This window comes from Protopterus annectens, chromosome 7.part0 (genome assembly GCF_019279795.1).
Source record: "Protopterus annectens isolate FY-2018-M chromosome 7.part0, PAN1.0, whole genome shotgun sequence".
NCBI classification, from domain to species: Eukaryota; Metazoa; Chordata; order Ceratodontiformes; family Protopteridae; genus Protopterus; species Protopterus annectens.
The window spans coordinates 1,729,629,487-1,729,654,023 of NC_056739.1; the positions used below are offsets into that span (position 1 = coordinate 1,729,629,487).

General features: G+C 42.5%; 1 protein-coding gene across 5 annotated transcripts in view; it reads left to right on the top strand.

Annotated features, from left to right (window-relative positions):
• Positions 1–24,537, top strand: part of MAN2A2 (mannosidase alpha class 2A member 2) — a 2,415,216-nt gene that overhangs the window by 364,884 nt on the left and 2,025,795 nt on the right. For all 5 annotated transcript variants that reach the window (XM_044078268.1, XM_044078266.1, XM_044078269.1 and 2 more), the window contains exon 2: positions 17,640–17,797. In XM_044078268.1, the coding sequence (XP_043934203.1) occupies positions 17,666–17,797 (132 nt within the window). In that variant the 5' untranslated portion in view covers positions 17,640–17,665. The remainder of the gene's footprint in view (positions 1–17,639; positions 17,798–24,537) is intronic.

Below are 24,537 nucleotides of genomic sequence, written 5' to 3' on the forward strand. Positions count from 1 at the left end.
TTTTCACTACTGCAAATCAAATTCCAGTCCCCACCTGTAAGTAATATTCCATGCTGAAAACTGGTTATTAATCCCAGAATTTTCTTAAGCTCCATTATAGCAGTTTTAGGTGGAATATAAATGCATGCAAGTGTAATCCTCCTCCATTGTCAGTAGCCCCTTAGTACTGCAAATGTGCCATTGTTATCTTTTTTATTCCTCTTCTATCACTATTGGATCCCTTTTTGCAATTAATAAAAATACTCCTCTTTTCCTGTGTCCCAGATATTCTGCTGAATAACCATCCTGAAAACCTGCCTTCATCAAGTTCACATGTTCAGTTTTTTTCCAAGTGTGTCTCTTGTAGCAATTTGCACTCTACATTTTTAAATATAGTTCACTATTTCTTTTTTGTATTTATTTGTGAGACCATTGACAGACATTACAGAAAGCATCATAACACCTTTTTTGTTAAATATCTAGTTTATGCTTTTGTGTTACATGCATACACTGTTTGGCAGGTTGAACTTTTATATAGTTGTTTCTTGTCATATGCATTTGAGCCTTATGTCACATCTCTCAAAACTTTGATTTATTTAAAGCCCTCAAACAAACAAACAAAAAAACAAAACAAAATCCCAATATCCCTGTAAAACCTATTAATTGAATACTAACACATAAAACTATGTACATCTTCATATATTGAAGTTGTAACCTCCTAACAGGAACAAATGTCTCAAACTGACAGCCACACTCACAAACTTGACTTGACCTAAAAGAAAGGTTATCCATACTAAGACATGTGGTGCAACCTGTGCTTCTACTAAGTGCCACCTGGTTTTATCTTATCATATAGCGCTCCCACATGGGAAAACCCCTGAATACTTTCAGATAATATTATTTCTTAGCAAGTTTTTTTCTTTTCTTTTTGTTTTTTTCCCAGCCAATCACTGTCCACCAGACGTGTAACCAATTTGTCTCCATGTAGACATGAGAACCAGACAGGCAAATGACATGAGGATCAGCTACAGAATTGCTACTAAGCATACATTCATTTGATATAAAAAGTCTTATAATACTCAATACTCTTCCATTGACTTGCTTTCTCTGAAAAAGTCCAGTATTTCCAGATTTTCTTGTTCTGTCATATTTCACATATATAATTATTGCATTGTAATCCCACATTTTTACTGGTTTTATTACTGTTCATTTCCATCTAACAAATCCTGTCTCTGCTTCCCTATGTGCTCTTGATTCTTCTAGTCAACTCTTATGCTCCATTCCTCCTCTCCAACATTTTCTGTTGAAATAGTAGAAAAGATTTCATAGGTACAGTCTACCTGTGGTCTTTATTACCAGAAGAACAAGAAGCAGAATCTCCTTCTGTTTCACAGCCCACTTTTTGTTGGATGCATTTTTGTATTTCCTCCTTAGCATGCACTTCATCAAAAAATGATTCTGTCCCTCCAGGGAAGAATAACTTGAAGACTGGATCCAACACTTTGAATCCCACACCTGTGTTTACATTTCCCGAATAGTGGAATGAATTTACTTCTGCCCAGTGTTCAATGAGTAATCATTCTCCACAAACACTCTATTGTCTTTCACTTTTAATATTTTGTCCTTCTGCCACAGTTTTGTCAGAATCAACTCCTTCTACTAGTAGGATTACATCTTTACTATTAAAGGTCTAGGTTGCTTTGTCATAGCAAAGTTTGGAGCATATACATGATGTCCCCAACAACTCCTGCTGTGGAATACCAGTCCAGTTGCTTATTTGTGCTTTTATAAAATTAATGCAGTCTGTTTCTTCCATCTTCTCTGTGCTTTAATTCTGTTATTTTTTTGAAACATCTTTTCCTGAGCAGTGTCATATTCAGCCAGCCTTTTCTTCATTTGAACCTCTGATTTTTACAGTTTTATCATCTCATCTGAATATCTGTTTAAAGTTTTTTTTCCATTTTCCAGCTTTCTGTTGTTTGTGTTGATGTACTGTGTCAGTGATTGATTTATTTGAACCAAGTATGTGTGCAGTTGTCTCATATCTTCCTGTAGGTTACTGGAAGTTATGTCTGGAGGCTGCATTGATTATTGGTGAACAGCTGTAGAAATTTCCCCATTCATTGTTACTTTCTCACTTTTTGTAGCTGATTTTTCCAGGTGTTCATTTCTTTTTTTTCCTGGCATCCGGGCAGTACACTTACTAGCCAGTTACTGACATTTACCCATAGAAACAAGTCTTCTGGCCTTCTCTGTTAAGTTTCTGTTTTCACACTGGGAGAGCTGGAGTTTTGCTGTTACTCAATGTGCAGCCTTCTAGGAAGTTGACCAGATGGACTCTTGCACTTCTCCCCCAGTTCCTCTGATGAAATTCATCCAGAAAGCTAAACTCCTTGGATCCAAGTGATTGTGTTCCCCCTGTTTTGGCCTAGACAAAATTGGGCCTCTCTACTGCCCCCCTCCCCCTTTTCTGCAGAAGCACGCTTACCTTTTTCCCCTCCAAAACTCTGTGGTGAATTTCTCTTCAGGAAAACCTCATCTAGATCTCCATGCTCCCAAGATGATAGCATGGTTTCTCCAGTTCCTCAGGTAGTCTTTATCATTTCCTCCTCTCCCCCCAAAAAATCAGCACCAACAAATGGACCTACTTTTCTGTCTGGGTTACTAATAAAGGTTAAGATAATTTACTGATCCCATTCCCTTAGTCCTTTCTCATCTCTGATTTTTTTACTCCCCCCTTGTCTTTGTTACTTATTTGAGAAAGACCATTTGACTTTTATCTCGGATTTTCATTGGGGTCTTGCTACTTTTCCTTGTCTGCCTTAATGTTTGAGCTTGTAAGGCCTTCTTATATGGTATCTCCTGTCTCAAGCTCATAGTTAGAGACTTTGTCCCTGCACGGGACATTTACGTTCAAGCTTGAAAGATTACTGTTGTGTCTTTTGAACTTGCTGCCTCTGTAGTTGTGAAAGTAGTGTCTTGAATTTTCTATTCCTAGTAGCCATCAGTACAGTTCACGGTTTATCTGATCTAGAGTTTTTTTCTGTTGTGCCTTCTTACCATATCTTCCACAAAAAAAGGATGATACTTAAAAATTCATTAATTCTCCATGCCGAAAGTTGCCAAGGGGTCAGATTTGAACCAGTCACTGAATCTGTCTGTTGCCCTGAGATGTTCATTGTATTGATCACTGCTGCAGTAGCCTTAGCTATATGGGGTATATTCTGCCAAGGATACAATAGCCAGACAGCTTCCAAAGCTTCAGGGCACCTTCACACTCGGCTGACTAAAAAACAAGTTTGGGTACTAAGCCCTCCAGAGCTTTACTGCCGCCAAACAGTATGCTCCTGTGTAATGCTTTCAAGGATTGGCAGTCTGCTTGTGTTCATTTACTGGGCAAATAAATTCCCTTTGGGGATAAATCTTACATTTTGTAAATATTGCTGTTTTTTCACTTTCCTCTTCATTAAAGTTATTGTAAGCTCAGAGTTTTGTGTTGTAATGGCCTGTCACAAGACTGTGCCTTTCTTTTAAACATAAGCATTTTTTTTTCTTTCCTGTCAGCTTAACAGTTGTTTAAAAGTAATTGATAACCATTTTACTGCAGAGAAAGTGAAAACATTTTGCCAGACCTACAAAAGTAAACTAAAGTGTTTTTTTTTTGTCAAAAAGTATCTTTTGTAGATTGGTAGTGTTTGCTGACATTTGCTGCTCGTCTTCCCTGAGAAAGAGGCATAATTTTTGTTTACCTGAACATGGAACAGACTACTGGTCCCAGTGTCCATCCTCCTTCCAGCCATAAATAGAAAAAAAATTAAACAAAACAGCCTTTAACACCACAGCAGGGTAGCAAGTTGCCTTAGCTGCAGGTAGTTGACTCTGCTGCCACCATTTATTGTATTTCAGACTTAAGACCACTCATCTTTTAACCCGGATCACTCTAGTGTAGCACCTACAGCCACTATGGACTGGGAGTTAGCCACATCCTCTGCCTCAGTTGGGGCCCCCTCAGTGGACAAGGGAGAAACACTGTTGGTGTTCCTGGGAGAGACAACAGTTAAAATTACTCTGTTGTGTCAGAATGCTGTACCCATCCCTGTGGAAGCTGCAGCTGCCATTAGTAACACATTTGGCACAATTTTTCCTGTCAAAAAGAAACAGAAATCCGAGCAGGAGTAGCATATTGGTTCTGGCGAAGGGTTTAACTGATGCTAATGATCATTCTTGTAAAGTAGTTTCTGGTAAAAGAAAGAGGGATACCTTTTTTCCTGAAGAGACCCAAGATTTTGAATCTGAACAGGAAGATGCAGGGATGGATGCAGTTTTTTTTGCCTCAGATTTCTGATTTAGACTCGGAGCAGCTCAGTTTCTTATTCTCCCTGTTGGGCTTTCTTTTTCTCTGAGACTATAGCTGTTGTGTCATTGTTTTTCATGGAGAACACTAAGGTTTCTCAGTCCCTCAGAAAATGCTATGAGTTGTTAAAGAAGGATTTACCAGATCCTACGCCCATTCCTCCTATTCTGTTTGCTTTAGAGATGTGTGTATTACTGCATGTAGTTTTCCCTGACAGTCAGCCATCTGTCCCTAAAAATGCATGTAGAATATATAAAGTTCCTCAGTCTTTTAAATGTGTATACAGTATTCCCAAACTGACCAAGCAACTTTTGACCCACTGCTACTAAGCACCTAGTCCAAACCTACTCTTGCTGATAAGGATGGAAAATATGGATATGTATGGGGGAAAGTGTGTAGTTCTGCAACTTTGTTTTTCTGAATTTTGAATTGTCAGCCTTGTATATTAAAGTTTATTCTGACTAATTGTGAAAGTATGGAGCATGTTTTATCTGCAGTTTCTCTTTGTGAGGAAATATCTGCTTCATGTAACTTGGTTTCTTCTGTTGCACAGGTTACTACTCATCATTTACAGTGTGTGTATGACTCTGTTGATACTTCTTCCAGGGTTATGATCACTAGTACTGTTTTGGGGAGATTTACATGGCTGCATTCTCAGAACCTCTCAGATGATGTTAAAATTGAGATTATAAATTCACCCTTGGAAAGAGATTTAGTGTTGTGCCCTCTGTTGCAGAGGTGATCAAAAAGTGTGGTGAAAAGGGCAAGCTGATCCAGTGAATCTCTTAAGATGTTTCAGTCCTCCTTTTCTAAATTTTGCAAGGGATTTTGTATCTCCTCGTCTAATTTTGGAAAAAAGCAGAACAGTCTCAAGAAAATGCAGGTAAACAGACATTGAAGAATAAATGACAAGGAGGTTCCAAAAAAGTCTGAAACATCCCAAAAGCAAGATAGTCCAACAAGTCTGAATGACTGATGTTAAGTTGTCTATCTCGCCTTCATTCTTGCTGGATGGGTTCGGAGCCGACCTCGGCTCCGACTCGGCCACTCTAAAAGCTCGAGAGTTGGTTCCACCGGCTCGAGGCTCCCCTTATATCCCACAATGCTAGGCGAGAGTTACCTCAGATCTCGTTTGCCGCTACAGCTTCGAGGTTGGTTGCTTCTACCGGTTCCTGGTGAGTGTTAGCTTTTTCTTCTAAAAGTTACTCTTTTTACCCCTTTTTAAGTTAAATTCTTCTTAGATTAGTGTAGTTCATAGAACTTTATCCCCGACCCTAATTTTTCCCGTTTCTTGTCTAAAAGAACCTTTGGTTCTTCCCTTGGGCCTTAGGCCTTCTCTTCCCTAAGGGAGTGTTTGTGTAGTTTACTATAATTTACTACATTTTATTGTATTTTATTTCTAGTATCATTACTAAAATTGTTATATTTTCTGACAGGGTATAACTGGTGTGTTTCAGTGTGTGTTTGTGTACACCTGTCAGTTAGGCAATGTCTAAAGAAGCAAAGGTCTCCGGATTCAAGAAGTGTGATGCGTGCTGTCAGAAAATGTCTCTGACAGACGCTCACACTTCTTGTGTCTATTGTCTGGGGCCTTTGCACCTGCAGGACTCCTGTGCTGTTTGCCATGGCTTCAGCCCCAGGGTCCTGCAGGAAAGAAAAAACAAGCTAATTCTGAGAGGCTTGTTGAAGCCTGAGGATTCCCTGTCTGTCTCAACAGGGAAGCCCTCTAAGGCATCGAGGTCTTCGGCTCTGGCTTCTGAGCAGAGACCTCAGGTTGTTCAACCTTTGCCTTTATCGGCTCCGGCTGGAGCCGATAAGTCTCAGTCCACAGTTTCTGTGGCTCCCTCGGCTCGGCTGGAGCCGAGGTTATTGAGTACCGTGTCGGCTCCGACCAGATCTTCGGAGCCGACAACTAGAAAGAGATCAAGGTCACCATCTATTGGCTCCGTTCATTCAGCTCCAGGTTCTCCCCTGCTGCCTGAACGGAGCCAAAGGTCTCATTCCTCTAGGTCATCGAGGCTGTCCGATCATGACCTTCAGAGGGTAGTGAGTCGACTACTTAAGTCCGAGGCACTAGCCCAGATGCTTCAGAGCCCGACTCATCAGTCGGTGCCTGCCCCGGTCCATCAACTCTTTCCTCCTTCGACTCTTGAGTTCGGAGCCGGGTCGTGTCGGAACCGAGACTGTGGTTACTTCGGAGCCGAGACAATTGTCTTCGGCTCCGTCGTCGGCTCCGTTTTCTTCTGTGGAGGAATCTCGGCGCCGGACTTCCCTCGTCGGCTCCGAGGGGGTGAGTGGCATCGGACCCTTGTCCGACCCCCCTCTCCCTCTCGGTGCTTCGGCGCTGGTGAGTTCGGCTCCGACATCGGCCTCGGAGCCATCACTGTCGGTGCCGAGGGGGGTTCTTAGCTCCTCGGAGCGGGGACCTCTGGCTCTGCCTGACAGGGGTGCATTCGAGGTCATGCGGAGTGTGTTAGAGCCTGGCTCTACTCCACAGTCGGCTCCGTCAGCCCCTCCCTCGATGCTGCCTCAGGGTAAGTCGACTCACTCTCATCCCGGACCGCAGAGAGCCAGCTCCTCAGGAGCCCCTGTGGGATTTCATCCTCTTCCGAGGCCTCTCCTGATTTGGCAGAAGAGCCCCCTCGGAAGAGGAAGTGCAAGAGGAAGCACATTGACTCACCTGAGTCTATCACGTCAGACACAGATCTGGATGATTCTGAGGGTTCCCCGTTCCCCTTCTGAAGATGTCTCATTTGCAGACATTCTGGAGATCCTGAAACAGAGGGGAAATTGGCCAGCCCTCAACCCTTCGGAGGACGAATCTGTGTATCTTGAGGCGTTTGGCTCTCGTCCTTCCACCTCCTGGGTGTCCCCCCCCTTCGACCCCCTCATGCAGGTGGTTGCTAAGAAGGCATGGACGGCTCCTGATTCAGTGGACCCCACTCCCAGGAGACCCTCCAAATTCATCACAGCTCCATCAGACAAGCAATTTTTATCAAAAGGAGTTTCTGTGGATGCTATGGTGGTAGCTGCCGCCACAAAGAAGGAACTGGCTGATCCTTCAGTGCCTGTCCATCCACCTAACAAGGAATCTAGGTCCATGGATAGGTAGGGGAAGCGGATGTTCTCCTCAGCGACATTTACCATGCGTTCGCTGAATTACCTGTGCCATTTCACTCGTCTTCAAAGGGACTTGATCAAGGAAGCGAGTGAAATGCTTAAGGACCCTACAGCTGCGGGTTTCCAAGAGAAAATGAACACGCAGCTGGCTACCCTTAATTCCATATCCAACTCCTCCATGCGACTCCTCTCTTATGCGGCTGATGGAGCGAGCAGAGCCGCAGGGACAGGGGTAGCCTTACGTAGGCACGCCTGGATGCGGCTATGCAACTTTGCGGAACCTTTCAAGACGTCTTTCACGAACTCCCCTTTTGATGGATCATCTCTTTGGTCCTCAAGTGAAAGAAACCCTGACTAGGTGCGAGACTGATGGCAAGACCCTTTCTGCCGCCGGAGTCCGTTTTCGACTCCTTCTAGGCCTTACCCCAAAGGCCAGAAGGGTGGGAAGATGTGGTTCCGTAAACAATCTCAAGGGACTTCGCCTGACGCACAGAGTCGTTTTCCTACCAAAGGCAGAGGTGGGAATAACAATGGTAGACGTCGCCCTAGGGGCAGAGGGGGTCCGCAGAACCAGGGCAATCGGGAAGCCTTTCCTGACAAGCCCTTTCAGCATCCCTGAGGTGTAGCCCGACTGCCCATCTTCGGAGGCAGTCGGGGGAAGATTGTCACTGTACCCAGAAGCCTGGCTATCCCTGACTCAAGACAAATGGGTACAGTCCATCATTTCCGAAGGCTATTCTATCCCCTTTCTTCGTTTTCCAAATCAGTCAAAAAAATCCCTTCCAGATGTTCCACCCGCTCAAAGGGATATAGCAGCTTTGGAAATTTCAAAACTGCTTGCAAAAAGAGCAATTCAGTCAGTGCCAGCAGACCAACAAGGATCCGGAATCTACTCAAGGTTCTTTTTAGTTCCAAAGAAAACAGGGGACTGGAGACCGATTTTGGATCTCAGTGTCTTGAACAAATCAGTCAAGAAAACAAGATTTCGGATGGTCACGCTGCAATCCATTCTTCCCTTTTGGGGAAAGGAAACTGGATGTGCTCTATAGACCTTCGGGATGCGTACTATCACATAAAATTGAACAGACGCTCCAGAAGATTCCTCCGCTTCAGGCTGGGAACCAGTCATTTTCAGTTCAGGGCCCTGCCCTTTGGTCTCACCACTGCCCCCCGGGTGTTTACCAAATGCATGGCAGTGGTAGCTTCTCACCTGAGACGACAAGGATTCCAGGTGTTTCCATATTTGGACGACTGGCTTCTCACAGCTCCCACCAAGCATCTCCTTCTGATGGCCAGAGATTATACTTTTCGCGTTTGTCAAAAACTGGGTATTTCAATAAATTGCGAAAAGTCTGTTTTGTCGCCTTGTCGTACTATTACCTACATAGGCGCAAATTTAGATACTATAAACATGTCTGCAACGCTAACGAACCAAAGGATATCAGGCATTCACAAATTGGTGTCACTTCTTCTCAACAACAACAGAGCCAAAGCCAGGTTAGTTCTAAAGGTGTTGGGAATCATGGCAGCGGCCATACCTCTCCTCCCATTGGCCAGATACCACATGCGGATCCTTCAGTGGATGCTTTTTTCTCAATGGTCATACCAGGAACTTCCAATGTCTCACACCATTATGATCACGCAAGCGTGCAAAAAGCATCTCATTTGGTGGATGTCTTCCCCCCAGCTCCTGTCGGGAAGACCTTTTGTTCCACCTCCTCCGGTTGCTACTCTGACAACGGATGCCTCCCTGATCGGGTGGGGGGGGCATTATCAGGGCAGGACAGTCCAGGGCACATGGCAACCAAACGAATGCCACTTGCACATAAATGTTCTGGAGATGAGAGCAGTGCTTTTAGCGTTGCAAGCCCTTCAAGACTCTCTTCCCTTGGGAACGATTGCAATCCAGACAGACAATATGTCTGTAGTGTGGTACATCAACAAACAAGGCGGAACCAGATCATACCCCCTGTGTCGAGAAGCACTCAGACTGTGGCAATGGGCGATTTCTTCTCAGCGTTTTCTGATAGCAACGCACATCCCCGGGAAGTCCAATCACATTGCGGACAAGTTGAGCAGAGCTATACTCATGCCTCACGAGTGGTCTCTGAAAGACTCTGTAGTGAGAGAGATATTTCTCAAGTGGGGTCAGCCTTGCTGCGATCTTTTTGCTACTCCCCAAAACAGCAAGTGCAGAGAATACTTCACTCTATTCCCTTTACCAGGCCAACCCAGCAGGGACGCTCTAGTCCAAGTTTGGCCCCGGGACTTCTGTATGCATTTCCTCCTTTCCTCTGATCTCTCAAGTAATACAGAAAGCTATCGCTCAGAAGGCCTCATTGATCCTCATTGCTCCTTACTGGCCTCGACAAGTGTGGTTCCCCTTTCTACATCGCTTTCTCTTGGAGCGACCGTGAGTCTGGACCTAGTTCCAGATCTTTTGATCCACCAATCGGGTCAGTTTCATCGCTCCCTCCCCTCTCTGAACCTCACTGCTTGGTTCCTCCAGTTCCAACCGTAGCCAGGCTTCCTCAATTATCTCACTCGGTTAGAGATATATTGATAGCTTCCCATAAATCTTCCACTCGAAAGATTTATTTGAGTAAGTGGAAACGCTTCTCATATTGGGCACAAGGAAAGGACATAGATCCTTTCACCGCTTCCATCCAACTAGTCCTTGATTTTCTAGCTGAACTCTTCCATGCAGGTTCATCTCCATCTACTCTTAAGGTTCAATTGGCGGCTATTTCTAATTTTCATGTGGGCATTTCTGAATCTGCCCTTATGTCCCACAAACTTTGCAAAGCCTTTTTGAAAGGAGTTTTTCTTCTCAGACCTCCTATAAGAAATCCTCCTTCTCCTTGGGACCTAAATTTAGTTCTTGCTTCTTTGATTCTTTCCCCTTTCGAATCTGCAGCTTCATGTTCCTTAAAATTATTATCATGGAAAACTCTCTTTCTGGTGGCTATCACATCAGCTAGAAGAATTTCAGAACTTCAAGCACTCAGTTGTCGTTCTCCTTATCTCTTATTCCATAAGGACAGAGTTTCCTTACGAACTAACCCGTCCTTTTTGCCTAAGGTGGTTTCAACATCAAATCTAAACCAATGCATTGACCTCCTGTCTTTTTCCCGGAGTATTCAAATAGGTCTGAACAAAATTACACTGCCTGGATGTTCATCGTCAATTAAGGTACTACTTGGACAGGACGAAACAATTCAGAAAATCTGATCAGCTGTTTGTCTCCTATGCGGAAAGCAGAAAGGGACTTCCAGTTTCAAAGGTATCATTATCCAGATGGCTAACATCTCTGATTACCCTTGTTTATGAGATTAGACACCAAAACTGCCTAATAAACCTAAAGCCCATTCCACCAGAGCTTTGGCTACTTCTCTAGCCTTCCAAGACAGACTGCCTATTGACACCATTTGTGCAGCGGCTACTTGGGCTACTCCTCACACTTTTATTTCCCATTATAAGTTGGATTTAGCTTCTAGGCATAGAGCTAATTTTGGTTCCACTGTTCTCAGGAGTCTGTTCCGTTAGGCGACCCGGGACAAGGTGCTAGGGACCGGGTCCCATCCAGCAAGAATGAAGGCGAGATAGACAACTTAACATATAGAAGTTATGTTCTTACCATAACGTTCCATGTTAGTTGTCTTCTTCTCGCCTTCTTCTTGCGTCCCACCCTCCTTCCCCCTGGCCTGGACAGACCTAGAGGAGTTGTGATCGTGACCTCTCTTTCTACCACCTCTTTCTTAGTCATATGCTATTATGCATATTTCTTATTTCAGGATATAGGTCACCCCTTTTCTTCCTGCTGTTAGAGGTGGATTCTGTTTTACAGTTATTCTGTTATTGATATAAGCTGGGTTAGCTTGCAAACGAGATCTGAGGTAACTCTCGCCTAGCATTGTGGGATATAAGGGGAGCCTCGAGCCGGTGGAACCAACTCTCGAGCTTTTAGAGTGGCCGAGTCGGAGCCGAGGTCGGCTCCGAACCCATCCAGCAAGAAGAAGGCGAGAAGAAGACAACTAACATGGAACGTTATGGTAAGAACATAACTTCTATTTCAGATTCAGGACACCTTATGATCCCTCCCCCCATTCTGGCCTCTTTTCTTCTTCCAGAAAGTCTGAATTTCCTTTTTCTCTTTGGCAACAGATAGTTTCTGACAAATGGGCTCTGAAAATCATTCATCAAGGTTGACAGATGGCAGTGGGAGGAAATTGATCCTTTCCAGGGGGTCATTCATCATCCTGCAGATTAAACTCTTTTCCACTAGTTCTTTATTACATGCTGTCCCAAGGAGGGATAGAAGCAATTCCCCCTTCAAAGGTGGAGGAAGGGTTTTTATTCAAGGATGTTTCTCGTACCTAAGAAAGAAAATGCTTGGAGACCATTTCTGGGTCTTTCTTTCCTAAACCTGTTTGTGATAGTGCCCAAATTCAAAATGATGTCTCTTCACAACCTGTTACCTATTCTTCCTCTTTCAGGTTTACTGTTAACACTAGATTTAAAAGATGCTAATCATGTCCCTATTCATCCAGACTTCAGATGTTTCTTAAGGTTTTCTGTGCCTATATGTCACATCATCAGTTAAAGCCTTACTCTTTGGACTCTCCACTGCACCAAGAGTGTTCACAAAGTGTATAGCCGTAGTTACAGCTCATTGCAGGCTACAGGGTATCCATATTTCTCCATATTTAAATGACTTGCTTATCTTTTGCAGAGTCTTTTTCAGAGTGTCAGGAATCTGGAATCTCTCTCTTAGGCGAGAGATCTCTTACACAAGCTGGGATTCCAAGAGAACATTCAAAAGTCTTTCATGACTGCTTCACACAGGATTGTAATCATGGGATCTCAACTAGACATCTCAGTTCAAATAGTTTTTCTTCCACAGGATAAAAAAATAGATGTACATCTAGATCTTTTTCTGAGAGTTTCCACTCGGACTTCAGTCACTGCAAGGGAGTACCTCAGGATTTTGTGTCTCCTGTCATTTGTGATTCTCATGATACCCCTGGTAAGGCTCCACTTGAGAAGGGTACAGTGGTATTTGAAATCTCTTTGGTCCCAGTGCTGGGGTTTGTCAGAAGTGAAATCACTTTGTGGAGACAACAGATATCCTTAAATCCAGGTCTCCCTTCTCCCTCCATACTCCAAAGCGGTCAATCACCACAGACACCTCATACTTTGCTTGAGGAACATTTTCAGGAGGGATAAAAGTGCAGGGGAGTGGGACACCAAGGACAGGTGCAAGCACATAAATATCAGAGATGCTTGCCCTGATCAAGGCAGTCATGTGGTACGTCATCAAGCAAGGAGGAACCAGGTGATACCCCTTTGCAGACTAGCCATGTTACCTTGGAGTAAAACTTCACATCACAGTCTCACTCTACAGACATCCTTCCATTCCATCAGAGCAAAATTGTGTGGGAGACAAGCTGAGCAGGACCAGGGCAGACAGTCACAAATGGAAACTGGATCAGGGGGTCTTCCAAGACTTGATCCATATATGGGGAGTTCCTTAAGTAGACCTCTTTGCATCCTCTCTGAACAATCAACTGGCAAGAGTCTTTTCCAGGATGCCATGTAAGACGGCCTGGAAGACAAATGCCTTTTTTCTTTTCTTTACCTTGGACAGAAATGCTCTTGTATGCGTTTCCACCCTTTCTACTAATATCCAGGGAACGTGTGAAGATTCAGAAGGAATCCCCCAGTATCATTGTGTTCACTCCCTTCTGCCACAGGCAACAGTGGTTCTCTCTTCTTTTGGAAGTGGCTGGGGGCAATTACCACAAGCTTCCTCACAAACTGGTTGTACTCACAGAAGAACAGAGGTATTTGATATACCCTGACATTAGTCAACATTATTTAGCTGCCTGGATGATAGGGTCTTAATTCCTTGGGTATTAATGGAGGCAAGAAAGGCTGCTACTAGTATATTGTGTATTAACAAATGGAAAAAAAATTCTTATTGGTGCCAACAACATAACCGGCACCCATTGAGGGCTAGTTGTTCTTTGGTTTTACAATATTTGTATGAATTACTATACTATGGACTTTCTTATTCCTCCATCGGGGTTCCTTTTTCCACTATTTCAGCATGTCTGCCCATGGATCCCTTCTTTCAGTGCAGTCTCATGTCAAAATGTTTTGCAAGGGATTTTGTGTAAGAGTCTTCCAGGAAATCCCTCCTTTGGTTCTTAATTTTGTGTTAGAGAAGCTAACACTTGCTCTTTTTGATCCAGCTAACCTGACTGATGTGAGGTTCTTAACATTGAAAACAGTTCTACTGATTGCTCTTGCCCCTGCAAGATAGGTATATGACTTGCAAGCTCTTATGGCAAGTCAACCCTTTCTCTTTTTCCACGGGGACAGGGTTTATTTGCAGACTAATCCTTCTTTTATGCTTCAAGTGGTATTCAAGTTTACTTAAAGCCAAACCATCCATGTCCTTATTTTTTTCCTGAATCTAAAAATGAGGTAGAAAGGATACTCTATACCTTGGCTGTCCAAAGACAATTCAGGTACACTCTTGACAGAACTAAATCTTTCAGATCTTTGGATCAGTTGTTCATTTCTTGTGAAGGTAAGAAGGGACAACCTTTGTCGAAAACAGACCATTTCCAATGGTTGCTAAGTCTGTTACATTTTGCTGTAATCTCCGTAATCATCATAACGCAACTGTACTGGACAGGGGCAAGGCCCACTGTACCAGGGCCTCTACTTCTATGGCTTTTTGGAAAGGGTTGGATTCTTGAGGTATTCCAGAAACTGCTACTTGGTCCTGTGTACATACCTTAATAAAGCATTATAAGCTTGATTCCTTCTCTTAGTCCAGATCAGGCTTTGCTAGGACCATTCTCCAGGGACTTCTGAACTACTTTCACCTCCCAAATTTAATTAGCTAGGGTAGTCTACCCACATAGCTAAGGCTACTCCAGCAGTGATCAATATGATGACCACGATGAACATATTACAGTTGTGTAAGTAAACTTACCATAACTGTAAATGTTCGAATAATCACTGCTGCTGTTTTTTCATTTTTTTTCTTTTTTTTTATGTCATGGCATGGACATTTATTTTTTGTTGTTCCTAGCATTGTTCTTTCAGGGCTAAGCCTTTTCTTTCTCTCTCTGTTGGCAGGAATGTTGTGAAGGGCTTGGTGCACACATTTGTCTTTTAGTCAGTTCAACTTGAGCTGCCTGACAGTTTGAGAGTGTGGAAGGTGCCCTGAAGCTTTGGAAGCTGCCCGGTAATTATATACATGGCAGGATATAACCCATATGAAGCAGTGATCATTTGAACTGTTATGGTACGTTTACTTTCATAACTTTGCATTCTTCCTTTATTATACAGATGTCTACAGATAGCATTGATTTTATGTGAATGGAAACAAATCTTTCCATAAAGATGACTATTTGTTTGTATTCTTAACTAAGTCAGGAATCTAAGCTTAGCTTTCCCAAGTGTTTAGCTAATTACATTGAAGTTTGTCACAGCAAATACAGAAAGACACTTCTTGTTAACCCCAGAGCACATTCCACTAGAGTAATAGTTGTTTTATATAGCAATAACCCACGTCTGGGTGTGGGTAATGCTGGATTTACCCACGGTTGGTATGGTTTGGTCACGAGGGCGAAGCCCGAGTGGCCAAACAAAGACAACTGTGGGTAAATCCAGCATTACCCACACCCAGATGTGGGTTATTGCTATTATACAATGACATTATTTAAGAAAAAAAATAATTACTTATCTTAAATAATGGCATTGTATAATGCCTCCTTGCTGCCCTTCCGCAGCTGTCTGGTATTCTGCAGCAGTTCTGATGCACTGCGCATGCGTATGCTTATGCAGTACATCATAGCTGTGGGCAAAAGCAACGGAGAAAGCAAAATCTCCATTGCTTTTTACAAACTGTCTCGCTATGTTAAAGGAGTTTAACATAGCGAGACAGCTTTAAAAAAAGCAACGGAGAATCTCCGTTGCTTTTTTTTAAACCTGTCACGTTATGTTAAACCCATTTAACATAGTGAGACAGTTTTGAAAAAAGCAATGGAGAAAGCAAGATTTCTGTTGCTTTTTACACACTATCTTGCTATGTTAAAAGAGTTTAACATAGCGAGACAGCTTTAAAAAAAGCAATGGAGAATCTCTGTTACTTTTTTAAAGCTGTCTCGCTATGTTAAACTCATTTAACATAGCGAGACAGTGTGTAAAAAGCAACGGAGATCTTGCATTCTCCATTGCTGTAAAAAAAAAAAAAGAGTTATACTAATGGAAAAAGTCCGGGCGGCCTCTGCCCTGAACACTTTTATGAGGCACAGTAAGATTGACATTATTTCTGAGTCCCGATCTTCTTTTGGGGCTTCTGTCATTTATGGTATGTTCCCATGATGAGGACACGAAAGAGTGTTATCTAGAGACTCTCCGATATGTTATCAAAGATGGAAGTCCTTTGACACAGAAATTATATACTTGGGGGGACTCAGGGAATATTAGAAATTTTAAGGTGAACTAGCTAGGTGATGAAGACAAAAAGCCTAGGACGGAGGTGTGTGTGTGTGTGTGTGTGTGTGTGTGTGTGTGTGTGTGTGTGTGTGTGTGGTGTTTGTGTGTGTGTGCGTGTACTACAGAAAGCAACTTGGTCACATCTCATAGCCTTAGGGGGTGAGGTGCTGGTTCATGGTACTGGCACAGTGCACTGGTTGAGCCTGCTAAGCTTCTGGTCATACTTTTAGAGAGGTGTCATCCTGATAGAAAAGCTTGTTTCTGTCTTTCCCCTACATGGCATATTTGTATGTATCAATAGTGTACTTGTTTACTATTCTTAAAGTAACTTTGAGCTTCTTTTGTTTAAAGTTCATTGCATACTCTATTTTTAGCACTGGAGATTTGTCTACCAAAGGTATATTTTCCTTGTAAGTCGTTAGGACATGAAAAATCGAAGAGGCTGCATGATGGTTTGCTGCTGCAGCAGTTCTAAATACTATAGCTGTGGTCCTCAAAATGTCGCAAATTTAATACTGAACTTTGGAAATGTGTAGTATTGAGGTGGAAGGTACAATAACTGTAAGATTGCTGCAGTTTGGGATATGCCCTGCTCTCTGAGGTACAGTGACCCTAGATATTAGTATAATATAGTTAGCACATGTGTGAGTAACACAGCTCCCCATACCAAAGTGGTGCAGGGGGCTCCCTTCCCTTTAAAAATGCGTGTGACCTGTAAGACGAGTTTCATATTTTGTCCTTCTGCTGTTGAAATCACATTTACTTTTCACACATTCAGGACTCTTCGATTGTGTTATCCCACATTCCATAGGGGGCCTGAATTAATTTTTTGATGATATGGGAGTTTCATGCGATCTACAGCAGTACCTTTGCAGATACTAGACCAGCTTTAGCCTTTGCTTGAAAGAATTTCTGTTAACAGTGTTATGTTCTCAAAGCAAAGATCTGCTGTTACGCTACATACATTACACAGCTGTATGCTAATATGGAAGGAGATGTACTGTTTGTATTCCTAGTATGTAGAGCTTTTAAGGAACATTGCTTGTTTGAATTTATGAGCTTGGATACTACTGATGCACATTACGTGTTAAGAGGAGCTGGCATTAGATTGAAAAGAAGGGTAATTAGAATCACGTGGAGATTTAAAATGGATAATTAAAATAGTGAGTCGTCTGCAGAAAAAGTTAAGGTAGTTAAGTAAGAAAAGAGATGTAAAAACCTCTATGATCTGAATGTTCTGTTGTTAAACCCATGGAGCATTCAGATGCAATATTTAGTAGAGTTCAGGCAATAGGGGATTCTCCATTTGGTGGCTAACTATCTTGTAAATCAAACTGAAAAATATCAGAAATATAAAGGGGCATTTAGGCAGTCTCGTCACCATTTTGGCTTGTCGACCTTTTAGCTTTTAGAGTTAGTCTTTATAAAGCTGTGAAAGTGGGAAATAGCTGGAAACAAAAGGGAAGTATTAGGTATACATGTTGAATATCTGGTAGACAGCAGAGTCTTAATTTAAAAGAAATGTGCTTCGGAAAACTTGTATGGGCTGCTAAAGCTTTTTGTAAACAGTAAGGAATGGAGTGCATTCAGGTGATCTAGTTGTATAGAAGGCATGTTATGTGCTAATATGCAACAATAATTTTAGTGCTGTTCCTTGACTGTGTTACAGAATTCCTTGATGCTGGCGTGGTGGAGATGAAGGTGAGAAAGCAGGTGACAGTGTGTGGAGGAGCCATCTTCTGTGTGGCAGTGTTTTCTCTGTATTTGATGCTTGATCGGGTCCAGCATGATCCAGCTCGTCGTCAGAGTGGTGGCAATTTCCCCAGGGTAAGGGACAGAATTCCTTGTTCCATTAATCTTACATGTATGCATGCATGTTATGACTGAATATCTGCACATACGAGAGCTTATTTGCATGTTTGCAAGGAGTCCGGAATCTTGTGCTCTACAGTTACTGATCGAAATCCATTGATAGCACAGCATGCTTTTTGGCCTCCTTGCTTGACTCTTTGTTCATGAAGTATGTTTTAATTAGTGTTGCAGACCCCCATGACAGCCTATAAATAAATAAAAGATTCTGCTGGGGCCAGGGTTGCAGTATTCACTCTTGGGGCCAAATCAAAGGTTTGGTCTTCACTGGCAAGGGCTTAATGACCAGGCCACCCACATAGCCTGGATGTACGTTTCCTGAAATGGATAAATGTGGGCATACAACTATGATCAATGAGCAGACACACATGAGCATTAACAGTTGTAGTGGTGCCATACCATGCATACTGTACCCCAGTATCACATGATAGGTCCCCACAGCATTCTAGTAGGGCAGCATGGAGATAGACTGTGTTGTGCCATTCATGCTTGACAGAAGCCTACATGTGTACCTGTGCTATTGAACCTCTGCCATCACTTACTCCACACATATCCACCCCATCTGAGTGTGGTTATTCTTTGTGCTGTTCCTACTTCACCTTGTTCACTAATTTCCATATCAGATTAACATATACAGACAGCATGCATTACAGCACATTATTTTCTGAGCTGCTGCATACTAGGAGTCATAGTGCACCTCATGCAGCCTGGCCTGTATATAAAACTAAAGAAATGAAATATATTTTCACTGCTTGCATCTTGCTGTCCACATCCATAAACAAGATCTTCCAGTTTCTCAGTTTTTGTATTATCTTTTGTTTAGTTTCTTCCCCACATATTTGTAGCACTCAACAGAATCCTTTTTAATCCATACTCCTAAACACTTCATTTTTATTGTGTCCCTATAAATATGGGTATTGTTGAATGAATCTGTGTGTGGGTACATAGTTTACATTTACAGCTATAACCTTTGTTTTATTTTCATTAATGTTATATCATGAAAAGACTTGACACTGTCTCAAAATATTCCACAACACTGAAATGTCCTTTTCTGGTTTTATCGGGTACAATATATCATTGTCTACAAATAAAGTGAACTTGATCACCATACCAATTATATCCTTGAATTTGAGTCTCTTATTTTCTTTGATAGTGGCTATAAATATAACATAAATAACTTAATACTTTAAATAATTTGCAGAGTTTTTCTTCCCCAGGCCTGTGCTGAAAATGGGGACTTTCTAGCCCAGTTGGACTTTCCCGGTAAACAGATGTCAAATAAATAACAAAGGGGAAAGAGGACACCCCTCCCTGGTTTCTCTTTTCAGACCCAACTTATCAGAGATGAATCCTCCCACTTTCATTTTCATCTTTGATCCCTCATATATCCTCTTAATTAACCTTATTATTGTATCACACTGCTCTAATCATAAAATCCTAGCTTACTTTGTCAAAAGCTTTCTGTATATCAAAACTCGTCAACAACACTAGTATTTTCTTACATTCTGTGTGCCTGTGGATCATCATTATTCAGTTAATGTTATCAAATGTTTGCCTCTCCACAAAACCACAGTGATTCATGTCTTATCAATTTTGGCAAAACTTTTGCCATTTTCTTTACCTATTATGGTCATAATAATATAATCATGCTTTAAAATTGAAATGGACCTATGTGAAGCTGGATCTGATGGGTCTTTACTGTCTTTAGGTATTGTAGCCACCACAGCTTTCTTCCAGGATGTTGGCACTTCCCTTCTTTTTAAAATACTGTTAAAACTTTCTAAATCTTTATCACTTTCTTCCCTCTTTGCTACCAAACTTCCACAGGAATTAACATCTGTTCCTGGAGACTTTCCAGCTGATTAATTATACCTCTCCATTTTTATCTCATCTCCCCCTATCTTAACTGTTAATAGCTGAGCCTTATCTACCTCTAACCGTGGCATACTTAAGCCTTCCATAAATATTTCCATTTGTGCTCTTTTATTTCCATATTTCTCTTTTTACAAATGTTCATAAACTTTCTGAAGTATCTCATCTTATATCATGAAATGTTTTTATAAAGGCTGTTAAGAACAAAAATTGCTTTAGCTAAGTTATTTTCTTTTTTTTACCTGTTAATCCTTCCAAGCATTAATGACAGTGTGAGATATATGCTTTTCAGTCTTACCACAAGTGTAACAGTCAACAAAAGTCCAGTCTTTCTTGTTCACGTTTTCTTGTAAAGCTATATTTCACAAATGTGATTGATGCTTTAGTGAATAAATGTAAGATTGCAATTTCAGAGTTTCTGGTCTTTTTCCTATTCATCTCCATCTCCCAACCGCAGACTCGGGTTCAAGTCCAAGGTACTTTTGATTCTTCTTGTCAACTCCTGTGCTTTTTTCTGTCCCTCAAGCATTTTGCTTTGGAACATTGGAAAATGTTTCACTTGCAAAGTCTCTCTATGAGCTTTAATATCAAATGAATGAGAAACAGAGTCCTGTGTGATGGCTCACTTTTTGTTGGACAAACTTTTGTTTTTCCTCCTTAGCTTGATGTTCTTCATGTTTCTCTGTTACAGTCATCACATTTGGCTTATCTGCTTGCAGTAGCCCTCATTCAGCCTGAAGTCTTGGGTCCTGCATCGGTTGCTGTCTCATCTTCTGTGACGTCAGGTAGTCAGGGGTATAAAGCATGCAGCCGACGCCATTATATCAGTCTTTCTTGCCGTGCGGTGCCCAAAGCAGAAGCAGTTCGCAAGTGCTGATCGGCCAACTCCTGAAATTTCCATTTTCGAGTTTCAGAACCGAAGTCTTCAACTAAAGCTAAGTACCCCATTGGGGAAACTTTTTCTTGTTCTAAACCGATGTCAGTAAAAGTCAATAATTGTATTTCTTGTGGAAAGCAAATAACTCATAAAGATTTTCATGTGTACTACATTCCTTGCCTAGGTCCTGACCAGGACGTACCTCGCTGTCAGTTTTCTGCCTTATTTAAACCACGAACTATACGTCGTCGGTACATTTTCGCTTCTAAATATTTTGGTACTCGGTTTAATTATCCAGATATGTCTTCGGTAAGCCACCCGACTACTGACATTCTGAAAAAACGCAAAGATAAAGAGAGAGACAGGCCACCTAGATCCAAAGCTGCCGACGACGCTTCTCTTAAGCTAGTTGCCAGTTCGCCAGTACTCAGTGAGGTGCTTTTGCAGCCCCTGATACCCACTACTTCAGATTCACAGGCCTCTACTGAGACCCATTTGGAGTCCGGTGTGCCGCAAGATGCTTCAACTGTGGAACCTGCGGATGTCTCTACCTTGGATGGGTCTGGAGCCGCTGTGCATGCACCCGGCTTCTGAGGGTGTATTCAGGCCTACTGACTTGCATATTAAACCGACGCCATCTTCTTCTTCTTCTAGGCCTAAAACTCGAACCATGCCTAGGAAACCGATGCCCAGACCGCATGGTCAGGCCTCTATGCCTAAAAAACAAATGATAAGAATGGCTGAAGATCTTATTACTTTAATCAGGGGAAGCCAACCTTCCCCCTCTAAGAGACCTAGAACTGAATTTGCTTATGGTACTTCTGACCAGAATTCTGAAATTTCTGTCTCCTCTGATGACCAGAATTTAACCTTATCTACCTATGAGGATTCTGATGCAGAAGACTCTATTCCCTCTTCTTTTCCCCTAGAGGATTTTTCTTTTGGTGAAACCTTGCATACTCTTAGGGAGCATTTTCACTGGGAAAGCCCAGGATTACTCTGATTCTAAAAAGAAGCTTAGAGATTTCTTACTCCTGTCCCAACACAGGCCTTTAGCTATCCCTCCTGTGCTGGACATTGTTGACGATGCCTTTTCGGAATCTAGCTTAGCCCCTGACTCTTTACCTCCTGCTCCCAGAAACCCTGATAGATATTACAGGGTTCCTGATTCTCACAGGTTCCTTTTTAAAAATCCTATTGTGGATCCTGATACCATTTCACAGGGACCCAAGGGCATTAAGGCTACTACTGCCAAAAATCCTACCCCCTCTGATAGAGATTCCAGGGCCCTGGATAGATGGGGTAAGAAGGTGTACACCTCTGCAACCTTGGCCATCAGGGCCTTAAATTGCCAGTTTCATATGTTAAAGTATCAGCAGCGTATTATTGGATTGCTTAAGCAGAAAATTGTTGATTCCTGATTGTGCTGAAAATAAGGATTTACAGGATTTGATGCATTCTGCTGAACAGGTTTGAAAACATACTTTGCAATGTGGTTTTAATTCACTAGAGGCATCTTGCAGGGCCACTGTCACTGGATCTGTACTTAGGAGGCATGCTTGGCTTAAGGAGCAATCTTTGCCAGATCATGTTAAAACTAAATTGCTGGATGCTTCCTTAAATCAGGACCACCTGTTTGGCGACAAGGCAGAAGAAGTTCTTAAAAAGATGGAGGAAAAAGCTAAATCTATGAAAACTGTTAAAGATTTCTTACAAGTGCAGCCTCCTAGATTTAGTAGGCATTGGCCCTCAAAAAATTGAGCCTTTCCTGCCTCTTCCAGGCCTTCTCAGTTCAAACCCAGAACTGTCAGAACACCCAGGGTTCAGTCCCAGGGTACGCACAGGACTAAGCAGTGGGGGGCTCCCACTTCCAAATCAGGGAGTAGTAAGACTCCCCCCATGGTAAGCTGCCTCAATGACTTGACTTTAAAACTTCCAAGCACTTCTCAACTGACTGCTCCTTTAAGGGGAAAGATTGCTCTACAAACAAAACACTGGGAACTCATTACCCAGGACAAATGGGTTTTAAACATAGTTTCCCAAGGATACAGATTTCACTTCCACACATTACCAACCCCAAACATTTGGCCAGATCTCCCCCCAAATCAGTGGGCAGAGGCTCAAAAGCAAGTACTCTCTTTCTTAAGATTAAAGGCTGTTTGGACTATACCAGCAGGGGAAAAGGGACAAGGTTTCTACTCAAGGCTTTTCCTGGTACCCAGAAAAGACAACTCATGGTGTCCTATCCTGGACCTGTCTATCCTAAATATCTTTTTGGTGATTCCAAAATTCAAGATGCTAACTCTTCACCAGTTGCTTCCCATGATAGGCAAAGATGCCTGGTTGGCAACACTGGATTTAAAGGAAGCCTACCTGCACATCCCAATCAGGGAATCTTGCAGAGAATACGTACGCTTCAAAGCAGGTTGCATGCACTATCACTTCTCTGCACTGCCCTTTGGCTTATCTTCTGCGCCCAGGGTATTCACAAAGTGCCTAGCCTCAGTCATTGCATTTTGCAGGCAAAGAAATATTCAAATATACCCATATCTGGACGATTGTCTAATTCAGGCAGAAAGCCAGAACATACTTCTGAATCGTCTAGCATTTGTACAAAACTTGTTAACTTGTCTGGGGTACACCATAAACAAAAAGAAATCACATCTGGTACCCCGTCAACAAATTATACTCCTGGTAGCAAGCTTGAACACAACTTCCCAGATGTCTTTCCTTACACCAGAGAAACAAATTCATTTGACAACTTACTTCAAACTAGTGGCCACAAAAACCCTGCTAACTGCAAGGTAAATACTGCAAGCCTTGGGGTTTATGGCCTCATGCATTCTACTAATTCCATATGCAAGACTGCATATGAGGAAACTACAGTGGTATCTAAAAAGCCTCTATAGTGTCAATATTCTCAGGATCTAGAAGCAATGATTCCTATCATACCTTGCCTACGGTTAGAATTCCTTTGGTTAACAGAGGCTTGCCACCAAAACAAGGGACTACCATTCACTCTACCCCCTGCCGCCCAAACCCTAACAACAGACGCATCAGATTATGCATGGGGGGCTCACCTGGCAGGGAAGTGCATTCAGGGCAAATGGAACCCAAGTCAAATGCACCTGCACATCAATCAAAAAGAAATGTTAGCTGTACAGAATGCTCTGACAGCCTTCAAGGACCACATTCTTCCAGGATAATTAATGGTAAAGACAGACAACACCACTGTTACGTACCACTGTACGTAAACTAGCAGGGGGGTACCCATTCTTACCCCCTCTGCAGACTAGCCATGGCTCTGTGGAACACAGCCTTTAGCTACCAAGTGGATCTACAGGCTTAATTCCTGCCAGGAAAACTAAATACACTGGCAGACAAACTAAGCAGAAATTTCATGGACCCACACAAGTGGAAACTGGAACCAAAGACTTTCAACACGTTGATCTTACAAATGGGGGAGCCCAGATATAGACCTGTTTGCCTCCCCCCAGAACTACCAGTTGGACAAATTCTGCACAAGGACTACTCACAAACAAGCTTGGAAAGTGGATGCTGTGTCCTTCAGCTGGAAAAATCTATAAGTTTATGCCATTCCTCCTCTGCCTCTCCTCTCCAAAGTACTACTAAAGATCAAACAGGACAAACCAAGGATGATACTGATTGCACCAGACTAGCCATGTCAACACTGGTACCCCCTCTTGCGCAATGTGTCACAGCTGGCCCCATGGCACCTACCTCAGACCCCTACCCTGCTGTCATAGCAGGAGAGCCAAATTCTGCACCCTCAGCTTCAAACTCTGAACCTGGCAGCCTGGCTAATTAACTAATCTCTCCGTTACCATCCCTCAGTAAACAAGTGTTGGATGTCATTTTGGAGGCAAGGAGGCCTAGTACTAGAAAATCTTATTCTGAAAAATGGAAAAGATTCTGTGCCTGGAACCAA